At 38.9% G+C, this 15,860-nt stretch overlaps 1 protein-coding gene across 11 annotated transcripts in view; it reads right to left on the bottom strand.

Moving 5' to 3' along the window:
* Positions 1-15,860, bottom strand: part of DCAF1 (DDB1 and CUL4 associated factor 1) — a 90,989-nt gene that overhangs the window by 40,853 nt on the left and 34,276 nt on the right. For all 11 annotated transcript variants that reach the window (XR_006715845.1, XR_006715842.1, XR_006715844.1 and 8 more), the window contains 7 exons: positions 11,685-11,822; positions 9,560-10,072; positions 9,139-9,240; positions 5,494-5,652; positions 3,610-3,789; positions 2,793-3,002; positions 1,968-2,137 (listed from right to left, as the gene is read on the bottom strand). Coding sequence is in view for 8 of the 11 variants with exons in the window: in XM_045492965.1 (XP_045348921.1) it covers positions 1,968-2,137; positions 2,793-3,002; positions 3,610-3,789; positions 5,494-5,652; positions 9,139-9,240; positions 9,560-10,072; positions 11,685-11,822 (1,472 nt within the window). In the remaining 3 variants the exon portion in view is untranslated. The remainder of the gene's footprint in view (positions 1-1,967; positions 2,138-2,792; positions 3,003-3,609; positions 3,790-5,493; positions 5,653-9,138; positions 9,241-9,559; positions 10,073-11,684; positions 11,823-15,860) is intronic.

Consider the following 15,860-nt stretch of genomic DNA (forward strand, 5'->3'; position numbering starts at 1 on the left):
TTGGGCACTACGCTGACCATGTGAAGCCTGTGTGGGATCCTCCCTCCCTCTGCCCTCCCTGGCGCGCGTGCATGCTTTCTTTCTCTCTCTCTCATAAAATAACCTAAAAAAAATTTTTTTAATTATTTTCATAATAATACCAGGGTGTTAGTTTCCTTTCTCACTTTCACTCTCTCACAAGTGGCTACTAGAGCTTTCTGAGGCTATGTCATGTGTGATGTCACAAAAGAGTGAATACAGAAGCAGATATGAGATATCAGGCAGACATTTAAAAACCTTGCTGAAATCATCTGGTTTTATTCTGGAAACTTTTCATAAAAAATGCTAATGTGTAACGGGGTTAAGATTATTTTTAAGTAAATTCATAAGTATTTTTACATTTACTCAGTTTTACTTTCTAATTGTTAAATATCAACAGATTTACCACAAAAACAAAAGCTCTTTGGGGTTCTCAATTTTTAATACAATAAAAGGGTCCTGAGACCAAAAAGTTTTAAAATGGCTGCTCCAAAAGTTATCTCCCTAGATTTACTATCCTGGCATTTCACAAACAAGCCATATGCACCCTAAATAAGGCAGTCTTGTCTTTATGACAATGAATGGATAGGGAAAGAAGGTAAAGAATCACTCTTCATAAACTTTGTTACTGTCTTCTCTTCAGATTCTATCTTTTCCAAAATATAACTTTCTCTGATATCACACTCAAGTAGAACCCACCCAAACTCCTGATTCTATCAGATGTCCTTTTCTGAGCCTCATCCTGTTATGCCCTGACTGCTTTTTTTTTTTTTTTTTTTTAATTTTTTTTTTCAACGTTTATTTTATTTTTGGGACAGAGAGAGACAGAGCATGAACGGGGGAGGGGCAGAGAGAGAGGGAGACACAGAATGGGAAACAGGCTCCAGGCTCTGAGCCATCAGCCCAGAGCCCGACGCGGGGCTCGAACTCACGGACCGTGAGATCGTGACCTGGCTGAAGTCGGACGCTTAACCGACTGCGCCACCCAGGCGCCCCATGCCCTGACTGCTTTTAACTGAATTGTGAAAATCATAAAAGCACAAAATACAGTTTTCTATGAAAGAAGATTATGTGTGGCTGTCAGCCAGTAGAGAGATGTTTAAAGTCTAAGTACCAAAAAAAAATACTGAACTGCAGTCTCAAGACAGGACTTCAAACCCACCTCTGCAGCTGTGTAAATTACATAACTTCTCTAAGAGCACAGACCTTGATCCCCATCTTTTGTGCAGTATTCATAATCATCAGAACCATATATATAAACAAACATTCTGTAAATTAAAAATATCTTCCGGGGGCGCCAGGGTGGCTCAGTCGGGTTAAGTGTCCGACTTCGGCTCAGGTCATGATCTCATGGTACATGGGTTCGAGCCCCTTATCGGGCTCTGTGATGACAGCTCAGAGCCTGAAGCCTGCTTTGGATTCTGTGTCTTCCTCTCTCCCTGCCCCTCCTCTGATCATGCTCTGTCTCTCTCTCTCTCTCAAAAATAAAGAAAGATTTTTAAAAGTTAAGAAAAAACAGATTATCTTCGTAGGGGCACCTTGATGGCTCAGTCAAGCATCTGACTTCGGCTCAGGTCATGATCTCATGATTCGTGGGTTCGAGCCCCACATCAGGCTCTCTGCTGTCATCGCAGAGCCTGCTTTGGATCCTCTAACTCTCTCTCCACCACTCCCCCACTAGTGCATGCACACATGCACACGCACTCTCTCAAAAATAAAACATTTAAATTATATATGTATATACATATGTGTGTGTGTGTATACATACATATATATGTATATACATATGTATATACACATTATCCTCTTTTAACTACTTTCTCAGATTCACACCCAAAATTTCAATTCAGTTCAACAAATGTTTGCTAAGCATACACTATATACAAACCAATATCACCTTAACCAAAAGGCAGAATCTAACTTCATTTAAAACCTCTCTCTAATCCCACCTTGCATAATAGGTCTTCCAATTGCAGGCAATAGAAATAAGCTGCAACAAGAGTTGAACACAAGAAAGTTTGAGGAAGACTTCAGCTGGTTCCCAATATAGTTGCGCTGGACCATACTCTATCAAAAACTCCATCATTTCCACAATCTGTTCATGAGTATATGAACACGCCTATAGGGAGAGATGCATATTATTAAAGAACTCTATTACCTGCTTGCTACCTTCCTCATCACAGCTCAATAGTCAACAAGTTTTGATAAACCTAAGTAATAACAGCTTTCAAATTTCACAATTGAGTCAATAGCCCACATGTGAAATAATGAATATGTTTAATCTTTTACTTATAATTAGACTCATAATACATTTTGCCCAAAAAAGGTAACAAAATGTTCACAACTTGTTGGTACATATATTTCACAACTTGAAAAAGAAGTACCACATAAAATAACTGGTTTGTTTCCAATTTGTGATTTTTAAAACACATCTTTTTTCCAAAACACATCAAGAAAGTTAAAAAATGATACAGAAGTGGAGTAACAGACGTGCCCTTTCAGAAAAAGAATTCCACACAGAAGGAGGCAGGATATCTAGTACTTTTCATAGAAGAAAGCCCTTTTATACACACTTCAGTTCATCTTTTAGTAGCAACTTACAACTAGGAGCAAAACAAGTCCCTGATACATCCATGTTCAAGTATTCTGCCTCTACACAAGGCAAGTATAATCCAACAATGTACATACTGCATAAACTCCATTGATCTCAATGAGTGTTAGGCCCAACAATGCTGTAAGAGTTAACTTTTCCTTTTATGGCAAGGTCCTCTCACCTTGTATGGGGGTTGAGGATGGACAAGAATGCCACCCTCAGTCCTCTGAAGTGACTGTTTTACTTGTTCCAATTTAATGGCCAGGTGAGCCTCAAAGTACTTGCGCAAGGCCATGCAGGTATGTTTCCCAGTTTGGCGGCTAGCAAATATTTCATCATCACTCAGAAGTGCACCCTGATCTTCCAAATTTAGAATCTCCAAAGTACTGATCTATTAGGAAAGAGACAAAAAGATGGGGAAAAAGGGAAGGAAGGAAAAAACAGAAAGAAAAAAGTAAAAGGAGGAAAAGGATTACAGTAAACTTTTATGCTCAACAAGACTAACAAACATCAAAGCAGATTTGTCTATAAAACATGTTAAGAGTTGCCATATATAAGCAAAACATTAAACAGTTACTGAAAAATTGCATAGCTTGTAATCATGTTGAAAGACATTCAGGCACAAAACCACTGCTTTAAGAAAGATCAAGATTATCAACACAATTCCCCCTATGAGATTACTATATTCAAGGCAAGTCTACAATGGCAGAGTCCTCTAATCGCTTAAGAGAGGTAAAAGACTTCATTCACAAAAAATGATAGCAAAATTCTTCTAGTCAAAAGCTGCTTCTTGGGGAGCCTGGCTGGCTTACTTGGTGGAGCAAGTGATTCTTGATCTCAGGGTTGTCAGTTCGAATCCCACATTAGGTGCTGAGATTACTTAAAAATGAAATCTTTAAAAAAAAAAAAAAAAGGTTCCTCTCTTCAACACTACTGAAAGGCAGCCAAGACAAGCAAGACCCCTATTCCTCACAAAAAGAAGCCACTGAGAACCTCACCAAATTCACCAGACGACGAAGACCATCATAGCGGTCAAAGAGCTCCAACACAGCCCGGAAGGAGAAGCAAATTGAGAAAAACATGGTAGCATGGCAGCATCCTGAGGCATGAGAACATTCCATTAACCACAGAGTATAGTTCACCACGTCAGACAGAACATTGTGGGGATGCATACAAACCTGCAAAAAATAAAACAGTTTTTAAAAATTTCAGGCAAAGGAACCTTCAAAAAGGGATGAAAAATTCACCACTGTAGCTAGCTATCTGTGCAGAATACAATGATCATCACTAATGCAGTCATTCGGAGTTTAAAACTTAAGTTACAAATGAAATTCTGTAACAATCTATTCCAAACTGAACACCCTAAATTTAGATACTTAAATTTGAGCTATTTACTGAATGCCAAATTTTGCAAATATTTACATCCTCTAATGCTCACAGTGCTCAGTTCCATAGGGTATCAGTTCCCACTTAGAAGGTAAGAGGGTGTCTGAATGATTCAGTTGGTTAAGCATCCAACTCTTTTTTGTTTGTTTTAGAGAGAGAGAGAGCGCGCAATCGGGGGAGGGACAAAAAGAGAATCCTAAGCAGGCTCTGCACTGCCAGCATGGAGCCCAATGTGGGGCTCAAACCCACGAACGATGAGATCATGACCTGAGCTGAAATCAAGAGTCAGACACTTAACCAACTGAGCCACACAAATCCCCCATAAGCATCCAATTCTTGATTTCAGCTCAGGTCATGATCTCACAGTAGTGAGACTGAGCCCAGAGATGGCTCTGTGCTGGGTGTGGAGCCTGCCTAAGATTTTGTCTCTTTCTGCCCCTCCCCAGCTCACGTTTTGTCTCACTCTCAAAAAATAAAATAAAATAAAAAAGATGAGAAAGAAGCTCAAAGAGGTAAGAGACTATCCATGGGTGATAAAAGTGACTTGAGCCTTCTGATACTAAAGTCTACAAGTTTGTTATCCATCCACTCACTGATTCGTTTCACATACATTTCGATGTCTCCTATGGATCAAAATGTCTCCTACGGATCAATGAATTCTCAAGCATTCCCCAGGTTTACTTTTTTATCTTAGCCATAATTAATTTTGTATACACACCTACAGATTAAGTTACTATTCTCAAAAGAATACATATCTTTGCATAGTATTGATCACAAAAGGGAAAAAAATTAAAACTAAAACATTACTTTATTAACAAATATGCAAAGATGAATCAAGACATAGCTCAAGAAGAATTTACCAACTTCACTCTACCAGAAGAGCCAAAACACACAGAACATTAGAAAAAATATTCCAGGCATGGAAATGATAAGACTTCCCTAGGTGTGTCTAGGGACCCACTACTTTTCAAATGTAACTCATTCACATTTTTTTTTTTTTAAATCACTAAATAAACAAGTCTTAACTGGAAAAACAGAAGAACCAGATGGGGAAACTCTGGAGCCCTGAGAACAACGGGAATTATTTTATCTCCACCACACATTATTTGTTAACACATACAAAGCATCATCTGTTTTTATAATAGATTGACTCTAAAACCCAAAATATAACTCCATTAACAACATGTGACAAGAGCCCAAGAACTAATACTAATTCAACAGAAATGGCAAAAACTAAATAAAGCCCCTAGACCTCAATCTACCTTGCTTTTTTTTTTAATTCAGATAGGAGAAAAAACAATCTTTTGTAAACAATTTTACATTTTTAGAATGCTTTGTTAAAGCCATATATTCATCATGTTCTCTGCTTCTTTCATTAAAATTATTTTCATTAAAATTTCATTAAGAAACTCCCAACTACTCATTTTTTTCTGTGAAGGTGCTAAAAAGTCTCCTCACCCAATCCCATTCCCAAACTTTAAATGGACTGGACTTACTCTTTCCATGGCATCCTGATTGTAGGACAGGTAATACAAGCACATGGATACACCAGTTGCAGCCATAGAAGGACGAGGAATTTCCAGTAATTTCTGTACTCCACCATGCGCAACAAACTCTGTGGCAAACTTGTTATGGAGCAGGAGAGATGCAAGGTGCTAAACAAAGAGGACACATGTTACTGTGGAAGGATCTAGAATAATCACAAAATCTTTTCACAAAACATTAAATCAAGCTGCTAAATAAAAGGAATCCTCTGAAATAGACAACCACTCCCTCACAACAGAAATAAAACCAGTACTGCTTAAAGGGAAATAAAAAAACAGAGAAAACCCTCTATGGTATGTGAATTATATCTCAATAAAGCTGGGGGGGGGGGGGGAAACCTATTAAGATTTCCTAACATCCCCTTCTAACACCAAAGGTTTTCATAAAGGTGAAAAACAAAAATGAAAAATACTGCCATAAACAATGACATAGTCCCACAACCATTTTATTATTACATAGCTTCCCTAAAGGATTTTTCTTAACCTTCCCATTTTAATCCTTTTAAATATAATCAGCTCTATGTTCTAGTTTTGGCTCAGTCACAGACTTATCATCTAATAAAATACCAAACTTTGTCTTCTTTTTTTTTTTTTTTAATTTTTTTTTTTTAATGTTATTATTTATTTTTGAAGGAGAGAGACAGAGCATCAGCGGGGGAGGAACACAGAGAGAGGGAGACACAGAACTCGAAGCAGGCTCCAGGCTCTAAGCTGTCAGCACAGAGCCCGATGCGGGGCTCAAACTCATGACCGTGAGATCATGACCTGAGCTGAAGTCGGACGCTTAACTGACTGAGCCACCCAGACACCCCAAAATTTTGTATTCTTTTATACTGAACCTCATTATATATAACCCCAAATAACCATCTTCAACAAATTACCAAACTAGCAAATGTTTGGAACTTATCAGAATGCACTTTAAACAGATCTTTAAAAGCATGTTATCTTTCAAGTTTTGTTAACTCCCTGTTCAGTTCCCACTAGTCTCTCTGGGTAGACCTGGTCTTCTGGGCAATTTTAAAGGCTGGAAGTACAATGCAAGCAGCAGGCTACTTCATGACCTTCAACCCAGGCTAATGTGGACAGGGCCTCGGAAGAACTAGAGCTCCCCCTCGTGTTTCCCGTGCCAAGGTGTCTTCCAGATGGTGAAGCAGGCACAAAGTAGAGACAAAACAGACTGGAAAGTATGTAACTTGATACAAATCTTGCCAGGGTTAATGGCAAAAACAACAGGTATGTACCTTCTTCAGAAGTTCTCTCAACACCCAGATTCAGACTAATCCTCATATGTAATTCAAATCTCTTACCTCTTTACTCTTTTTGTCTGTTATCCAAGTCCTCCAAGTAGCTAAAACACATATGGTTCCCTGCCAACCCTTAGAAGGTGGCATGTAGTTTTTCTCACGTCCCTACCATAAAGTGGCAGTTCCACTGCCAGGATAGGTAGAAGAGAAAAGAGAGTAATAAGCAGGTTCAACCTTACCAATACAAAGCCTATAACTTAGATCACTTTGCTCATGTAAGCAAAGATTCTACTTTCTCTCCTTACATTGTATCTCCGTATAAGGTCTGGTTCTTCAAATGACTACATTTTAACCCATTTTTATTTTAACTTCAACACCTATCCCCCTCTCCTATACAACTGAACCTTCCTTTTGAACAAGAGTACACATCTTTCTACATTATTTCCCTGTAAGAAAGATCTCTTGCAACTTTTCCCTGTTCACCCTTATTTCATTTTCTTTAATCCCCTATGACTCTGCATGGAAATAGTTGAATAACGATATCCATTATAATTCCTCATACATAACCTATGGAAATAGCAACTGCCCAAATCCCCTCTTCCACTATATCCTGGTTCAGGACAGGATGCTGCATCTGAAAGCAAGACCTTTGGACTAGAGAGAACTCTGACCTCTAGCTGCATTCCAAAGTTCAAAGTATAATGAATTTACACACACACACACACACACACACACACACACACTATATCCACACACAGGGATATGTTATACAGGGTATGTCTGACCTCCTCCAAGTTTAAAATTTCTGGCATCTGAAAGGCAACTTTCCTCACCTCCATTTCATTTCAATATACTCTGGAACTCTGCTGTCCAATGCAGTAATCATTGGTCACACGAGACTAATTAAGATAAAAAATTCAATGCCTCAGTGACACTAGCTACATTTTAAGTGCTCATACAGCTAGTAGCCACTGTATTGAAAAGCAGAGACATAGAAAATTTCCACCATTACTAAAACTTTTTAAAAATTTTTTCATGTTTATTTTTAAGAGAGAGAGAGACACACACACACACACACACACACACACACACACACACACACACACACACACAGTATGAGTGGGGGAGGGGCAAAGAGCGAGGGTGACACAGAATCCGAAGCAGGCTCCTGGCTCTGAGCTGTCAGCACAGAACCTGACATGGGGCTCGAACTCACAAGCTGTGAGATCATGACCTGAGCTGAAGTCGGATGCTCAACTGACTGAGCCTCCCAGGTGCCCCTCCACCATTACTGAAACTTCTATTGGATAGCATAGCTCTAGAATATCAAAAATAAAGTTGTTTCTTTCTTTCTTTCTTTCTTTTTTTTTTTCCTTAAAGTTGTAACTTTAAAGAGCCAGAAAGAGCATCACTTCTTTTTTCAGAGGTCTTTTCTGGAAACATTTCTCAGGAAGAAGACAATACTCCTTCCTTTGTGCCCCATACTTTTTCCACAACATCTATAATATCTAAAAGAAATCATAGGCTTACATGACTGTCTTAACCAAACTATAAAGATTTGATTTACCTAATAGTGTAAACATCACAGAAAGGTACTCTGTTCATTAGTTACCTATTGAGTAGAATTGTATGACAGCCACAATGTTATTCATTCAATTTATCTCTCTCCATTCAGATTACTTGAATAAGTATGAATTTCATGGGCTAGCTAACCTGCCCTCCCCTATTTAGTGCCTCTGCAACCTAGGAAGTCACTTACCTCTACTGAATTTAGGTCTGCCTCTACTTCTTTACTCATTTTCCAATTCACATTTTGTTTACTCTAGATAAGCTAACATCATACGCTATGTAAATAATGAAGAATTCAGAAAAAGTAATGTTGCCTGACAGAGAATATTTAAAAAGTAGGATATAAGGTACTATACACATAGTTTTCCACTCCTATGCAGCAAAAATAACTGAGGCCATCCCCAGATCTAGATCCACTTTCTACTATTCAACCCTGTAGGACAGACTCCTGAATTTCTGTGAAACCACTTAGTAAGTAAGCCTCATCTCTTCTACAGAAATAAGAAATTTTCAATTGTTACTATTTTGACACCTCTGGCAATGAAAATGCCCTGAGCAATAAAACTCAGAGATGCTATACACCAAAACACATGGGTACATCCATGTCAATAAAACACTCAGTACCTAACATTTTCAAGAATTTTACCCCAAGTGGGGCACCTGGCTGACCCAATCAGTGGAGTGCACGACTCTTGACCTCAAGGTTGTGAGTTTGAGCCCCATGTGAGGTGTACAGATGACTTAAAAAAAAAAAAAAAAAAAAAACTTAAAAAAATTTTTTTACCTTGAGTGCCTCAAATGTAAGCAGGACATCATTAGTCTGTTTCAGGTCAATATAGAACATCATTAATTCCCGTGATCCAAGTTGCATGAATATGGGAAGTAACTGAAATGAAAACAAAAATAAATCTTAACACTGGGTTTATTTTCACATATTTCCTGTTCCATTATGAAGACAAAAGATTTTAAAAAAATGAGGTACCCCCCCCCCACTCCCTTATAAACATACAAACCCACTTTTATCAAATAGACCTACATCTGAAGTGACCTAAGACTTTACCAGTGGCATAAGACTTCACCAGTTTGAGGCAAAGACTTTTCTGTATTAGAGTAAAAACACCTCAGAGTATAAAATGCTACCTAAAATATCTCAGAAATAAGCACTAGTCCCAAAGTGTGAACAGCATTCTTCCCAATAAGCTTACCTCCTGATATTCTCCTAGGGGGGTCAAATACTGGAGAATGAGTCGCTGCTCAATAGCAGGAGTCATAGGATAAAGAGTATAATTGGTGCCAATCACCCAAGGGGACATTTCTGACCAGCTGCTATTAGACAGCTCAACAAACATACGATCTGGATCAGATGCTGAGAAACCCAACTTCTGCTTGGCCTTCCTAAAACTCTCTCTGTCACCCTGTTTTGCTGACTTGTTTTTCCTCAATCCTCCCTCGTCAGGTTTGGCTGCTGAGTTCACTCTACTACTAGTCTTGTGGCCTGAATCAAGATGAAAGGAAATCTCCATGTCCCCAGAGGCTTCCTCTTGTTCACCATCCACTACATCTACAGCCATGTCGCCATAGTCCATATCCACAGCTTCTTCATCCAGAGGCAAAAGGGGTTCAGAAGAGAGCTTTCGTGGGCTGGGACGCTTGTTTTCCTGCCGCAAAGCCACTTCCTGAAGTTGTAGCTCCCTCAGTCTTCGAAGTACTATTGCCACCTATCAACAGATATTGGAATAAAAGGCCTTATTTCTTCTGCGTCTTAATTTAAATGAGTCTTAATAAATAATTCTTATTTCCATTTAAGGAGAAGTAGATCCTCATGCAGTTATTTCAGTATCTGGAAATGGCAAAGATTTGATAAATATTTTGACCTAATTCCTACAGCTTAATGAAATAAACAGCTAGAACTCTCATTCCTCATAAAATTTCCCAGAGAACCCAAACCACATTTGCACATCAGACATCATTCATAGCTGATCTATCTGGATCAAGCTGGGCTGGACCATCACACCTTAAGAGGCAGACACTAGACATATTCATGATTTTAAAAAAATGTCCAGGGGCGCCTGGGTGGCTCAGTCGGTTGAGCGACTGACTTCGGCTCAGGTCATGATCTCACGATTTGTGAGTTCAAGCCCTGCGTCGGGCTCTGTGTTGAGAGCTCAGAGCCTGGAGCCTGCTTCGGATTCTGTGTTTCCCTCTCTCTCTCTGTCCCTCCCCCAGTCATACTCTATCTCTCTCTGTCTCAGAAATAAACATTAAAAAAAAAAGTCTGAAAACATGAAGGTTTCTCAAACTTATATCTGTTGTAAATTGCATTGTTAGATATTGCCATCTACATAATTATACAATCTATTTTTCAAGTTCACTACTTTTTCATGTTTTAAGTACTTATTTTATTTTTTGTTTTATTTATTTTTGAGAGAGAAAGACAGGGTGCAAGCAGGGGAGGGGCAGACAGAGTGGGAGACACAGAATCTGAAGCAGGCTCCAGGCTCTGAGCTGTTAGCACAGAGCCCGATGTGGGTCTCTAACCCATGGAACATGAGATCAGGACATGAGCCAAAGTCAGACACTCAACCAAAGGCACCCCTTAAGTACTTATTTTTTGAGCCAACACTAAAATATAGCATTATGCTTAGTTTAAAAAAAAAAAAAAGAAATTATGCCTGCAATTTACTTCAAACTACATAAAAAAAAAGGATGGTGGATGAATAAAAGAAAAGGTGGATGGATGGATGGGTATGCATGGGTATAGTAAAATGTTCACAAACAATTTAAGTGGTATGTACACAGCTGTTCTCTGTAAAATTCTATTTTGCTGTATGTTTGAAAATTTTCATAATCCAAATGTTGGGAAAATAAAGAGAATGCTTCTATTCTTTATCCAGTATAAATGATCATGATCCTTGATAAGATGAAAAATGGCTATTTTCAAGTTAAAAAAAGTAAAATCAAAACTATTATGAAAAGTAATTTTGAGGGGTGCCTGGGTGGCTCAGTCAGTTAAGCGTCCAACTCTTGATCTTGGCTCAGGTCATGATCTCACAGTCTGTGAGATCAAGCCCTGCATCGGGCTCTGCACAGACAGCACAGAGCCCGCATGGGATTCTCTCTCTACCTCTCTGCCCCTCCCCAGCTCGCTCTTTCTCTCAGAATACACAGACTTAAAAAAAAAAAAAAAGTTATCTTGAAATGTCAAAATTATAGCTATATTCCAGTACCATATAATGAATGAGATCTACCTTTTCGAGTTCAGGTAGTAAGGAAAGAACTTGTGAATACTCTCCCACCTTATACAAAAAGTAATTCTAACATAGTCCTTACCAGCTGTGAATTCTCATCCCTATAGTTGGCAGCAATGTCTTGATTCTCCATAGCACCTCCTAACAGTCCAGTAGAATACGTCCTCAATGGTTGATCAGCCTCTCGGGCCCATTTGAAAAGATTCTCAACAATTCCCTCCTATAGTAAAGGAAATGAAATAGTACAATTCAGCAAAGACCATTTTCATAATTAAAGACATAAGCAAAGATTTTAGTCTTATAAAAGAATCTCTTAATAAGATATTTCAATGCTGCTCATAAATTTAAAAATGCAAGTAAAGTGTCTAAGTGGATTAAAGTATCTGTGCATCTGTGAAATAGATTCCTATCTAGCCACTGAAATTCAAGCTAAAGATCAATAATCACATAACAGTCTTACCTTAGATGTTTGAGACCCAAAATATTCCATGACCAAGTGGGAAGCACTAAAACTTCTATATTCTTTGAAGTTCACAATGCACAATTAACATTACTAATGAGAAGTTATCCATCAAAGTACTTAACACCACATATCCCAAACTCATTTTTCACTAGTTTTTATTATGAAATAGTACACATAAACATGCATACTCCAGGGGCAACTGAGTGGCTCAGTCAGTTAAGCACCTGACTTCAGCTCAGGTCATGATCTCATGGTTTGTGGGTTTGAGCCCCGCATCGGGCTCTGTGCTGATAGCTCAGAGCCTGGAGCCTGCTTTGGATTCTGTGTCTCCCTCTCTCTCTGCTCCTTCTCGACGCGCGCGCTCTCTCTCTCTCAAAAATAAATACAACGTTAAAAACAATTTTTTAATTAAAAAAACATGTATAGTCCAAAGAAAATGAAAATCACCCATGATCTACTTGATAGAGATCTTCCATGTGTTCTTCCTTATACCACCTGTGTCCTCTCTTCCCAAAAGGTACCCATGTTACTAAAATTTAACAATTTTCTCATTAAACTTGTTAAAGTTATATGCTTTGAACTATATAAACCACATGATACTGCATTTTTCTGCAAGTTATTATTCACCATTATGTTTTTTACATTCACCTATATTATTACATGTAATTGTCACAAATAGCATTCAACATAAGACAGACTTTAGACACAATTACTTATTAACTTCTATCAACCTTACGTGATTAGGTAAGTATTTACTGAAAAGGAAACTGAGTCACAATAAGGTGAAGTAACATTAAGTGAAAGCTGGGGTCTGATCCCAGGCAGTTGACCTCCAGATGTTCTTCACCTCCATATTTTGCTGCTATTTTGTTGGCTTAAAAACCACAACTCTGTGAGTCTGAGCCCCACAAGAGGGCTCTGTGCTGACAGCTCAGAGTCTGGAGCCTGCTTCAGATTCTGTGTCTCCCTCTCTCTCTGCCCCTCCCCTACTCGTGCTCTCTCTCACTCTCAAAAAGAAACATAAAAAAAAATCTTTAAATAAAAAATTAAAAAAAAAAAAAAAACAACAGAAAAAAACCAACTATTTTTGTGCAAGCCTATCCACAGCTATCCACAGAGCAGACATCTAGGATCAGAACTACTAAATCAGGGGGCACCTGGGTGGCTGAGTCAGTTAAGCATCTGACTCCAGCTCAGGTCATGATCTCACAGTTCGTGAGTTCGAACACCAAGTGCTAACAGCACAGAACCTGCAGCCTGCTTCAGATTCTATGTCTTCCTCTCTCTCTGCCCCTCCCCTGCTTGCACTGTCTCTCTCTCTCTCTCTCTCTCTCTCAAAAGTAAATAAACATTAAAAAATAAATAAATAAACTACTAAACAGGGGCACCTGGGTGGCTCACTTGGTTAAGTGTCCAACTTCAGCTCAGGTCATGATCTCACGGTCTGTGAGTTCGAGCCCTGCATCAGGCTATCTACTGTCAGCACAGAGGCGGTTTCGAATCCTCTATCCTCCTCTATCTCTGCCCCTCCCTCACATGCGCACACTCTCTCTCAAAAATAATTAAAAAAAAAAAAACAAAAAAAAACTACTGCATCATGGATGTAGGATGTGTGCATGCTCAACTTTACCAGAGAATGCCAGGCTATTTTCCAAAGTGACTGCAACAATTCACATTTCCACCAACAGTGAATACTTTTTTCTACATCTCTGTCAACACTTGACCACAGTCATAATACTTTTCACCTTCTGTAGTCTGGTGGGTATAAAAACAGCACTGCATATAATTTGAATTCATCGTTATTTTTTTTTTTTTCAACGTTTATTTATTTTTGGGATAGAGAGAGACAGAGCATGAACGGGGGAGGGGCAGAGAGAGAGGGAGACACAGACTCGGAAACAGGCTCTAGGCTCTGAGCCATCAGCCCAGAGCCTGACGCGGGGCTCGAATTCACGGACCGCGAGATCGTGACCTGGCTGAAGTCGGACGCTTAACCAACTGCGCCACCCAGGCGCCCCTGAATTCATCATTATTAATGAGGTTCAGCATTTTTTCATTCCTGTTGACCATTTAGGCTTCCATTTCTGTGAAATACACAGCTTTTACAAGTGTTTTATGATAAACACAAGTTCATAATTTTTATGTAATCATACTCAACAGTATTTTCTTTTAAATTTTGTGCACTTTGTATCTTAAATTCTTCCCTAAGGTCATGGAGTCATTATTCCATATATTTCTAAACATTTTAACCTCTTTTCAAAAAATTAACACTCTGAAAAACACATGCTGAGAAATTTTGTTTTAAAATATTGACATGAGGAGTTCCTGGGTGACTCAGTCAGTTGAGCTTCAACTTTGGCTCGGGTCATGATCCCACAGCTGGTGAGTTCAAGACCCGTATCCAGCTCTGTGCTGACAGCTCAGAACCTGGAGACTGCTTCAGATTCTGTGTCTCCCTCTCTCTCTCTCTGCCCCTCCCCTGTTCATTTTCTCTCTCTCTCTCTCTCTCAAAAAAAAAATTAATGAAAACATTAAAAAACTTTTTCAGGGGCGCCTGGGTGGCGCAGTCGGTTAAGCGTCCGACTTCAGCCAGGTCACGATCTCGCGGTTCCGGGAGTTCGAGCCCCGCGTCAGGCTCTGGGCTGATGGCTCAGAGCCTGGAGCCTGTTTCCGATTCTGTGTCTCCCTCTCTCTCTGCCCCTACCCCGTTCATGCTCTGTCTCTCTCTGTCCCAAAAATAAATAAACATTGAAAAAAAAAATTTTTTTTTTAACTTTTTCAAAAAAAAAATATATTGACATGAGAAGTGCCTAGGTGGCTCAGTCGGTTAAGTGTCTGACTCTTTGTTTCAGCTCAGATCATGGTATCACGGTTCTATCTTCAGCTGTGTCTAAACTTCACTCTAATTCATCTACTATATTTTTAAATTCAATAACTGTAAACTTTATACACACTAGCTCTCTGTTTCCTTTCCCAAATGGCCATTTTTCTCCCATGGTCTTGGACTTTTGTTAAGAATTTAGATTCTTGGGGCACCTGGGTGGCAAGTCGGTTAAGCGTCCGACTTCAGCCAGGTCACGATCTCGCGGTCCGTGAGTTCGAGCCCCGCGTCAGGCTCTGGGCTGATGGCTCAGAGCCTGGAGCCTGTTTCCGATTCTGTGTCTCCCTCTCTCTCTGCCCCTCCCCCGTTCATGCTCTGTCTCTCTCTGTCCCAAAAAAAATAAATAAACGTTGAAAAAAAAAAAAATTAAAAAAAAGAAGAATAAACTCTTACAAAGAATTTTTTCCAATCACATTGAAATTAAATAAGAAATCAACAACCTAAGGAAAACTGGACAATTCATATGTGGAAATTAATACACTTTTAAATAACCCAGGGGTCAAAGAAGTCACAGGGAAATTAGAAATACCCTGAGATGAATGCATACCAAAATTTGTGGGAGGTGTCACAAGCATTGCTAAGAGGGAAATTCATGGCTGCAAACGTACATACAATTAAAAAAAAAAATGGATCTCAAATCCCTAATAACCTAACTGTACACTTTAAGGAACTAGAAAAAGAGCAAACAAAACCCAAAGGTAATAGAAGCAAATAATAAAGATTAGAGTAAAGATAAGTAAAACAGCAAATAGAAAAATACAGAAAATGAAACCAAAAGTTGTTTCTTTGAAAAGATCCAACAATATTGACAAATCTTGAACAAGACCCAAAGAAATTTAAAAAATAAAAATAAAAAAGACTCACATTACTCTCAAAACTGAAAGAGAGGAATGCCTGGGTGGCTCAGTCAGTTA

The sequence above is a fragment of the Leopardus geoffroyi genome, chromosome A2, assembly GCF_018350155.1.
Source record: "Leopardus geoffroyi isolate Oge1 chromosome A2, O.geoffroyi_Oge1_pat1.0, whole genome shotgun sequence".
Classification (NCBI taxonomy): Eukaryota; Metazoa; Chordata; class Mammalia; order Carnivora; family Felidae; genus Leopardus; species Leopardus geoffroyi.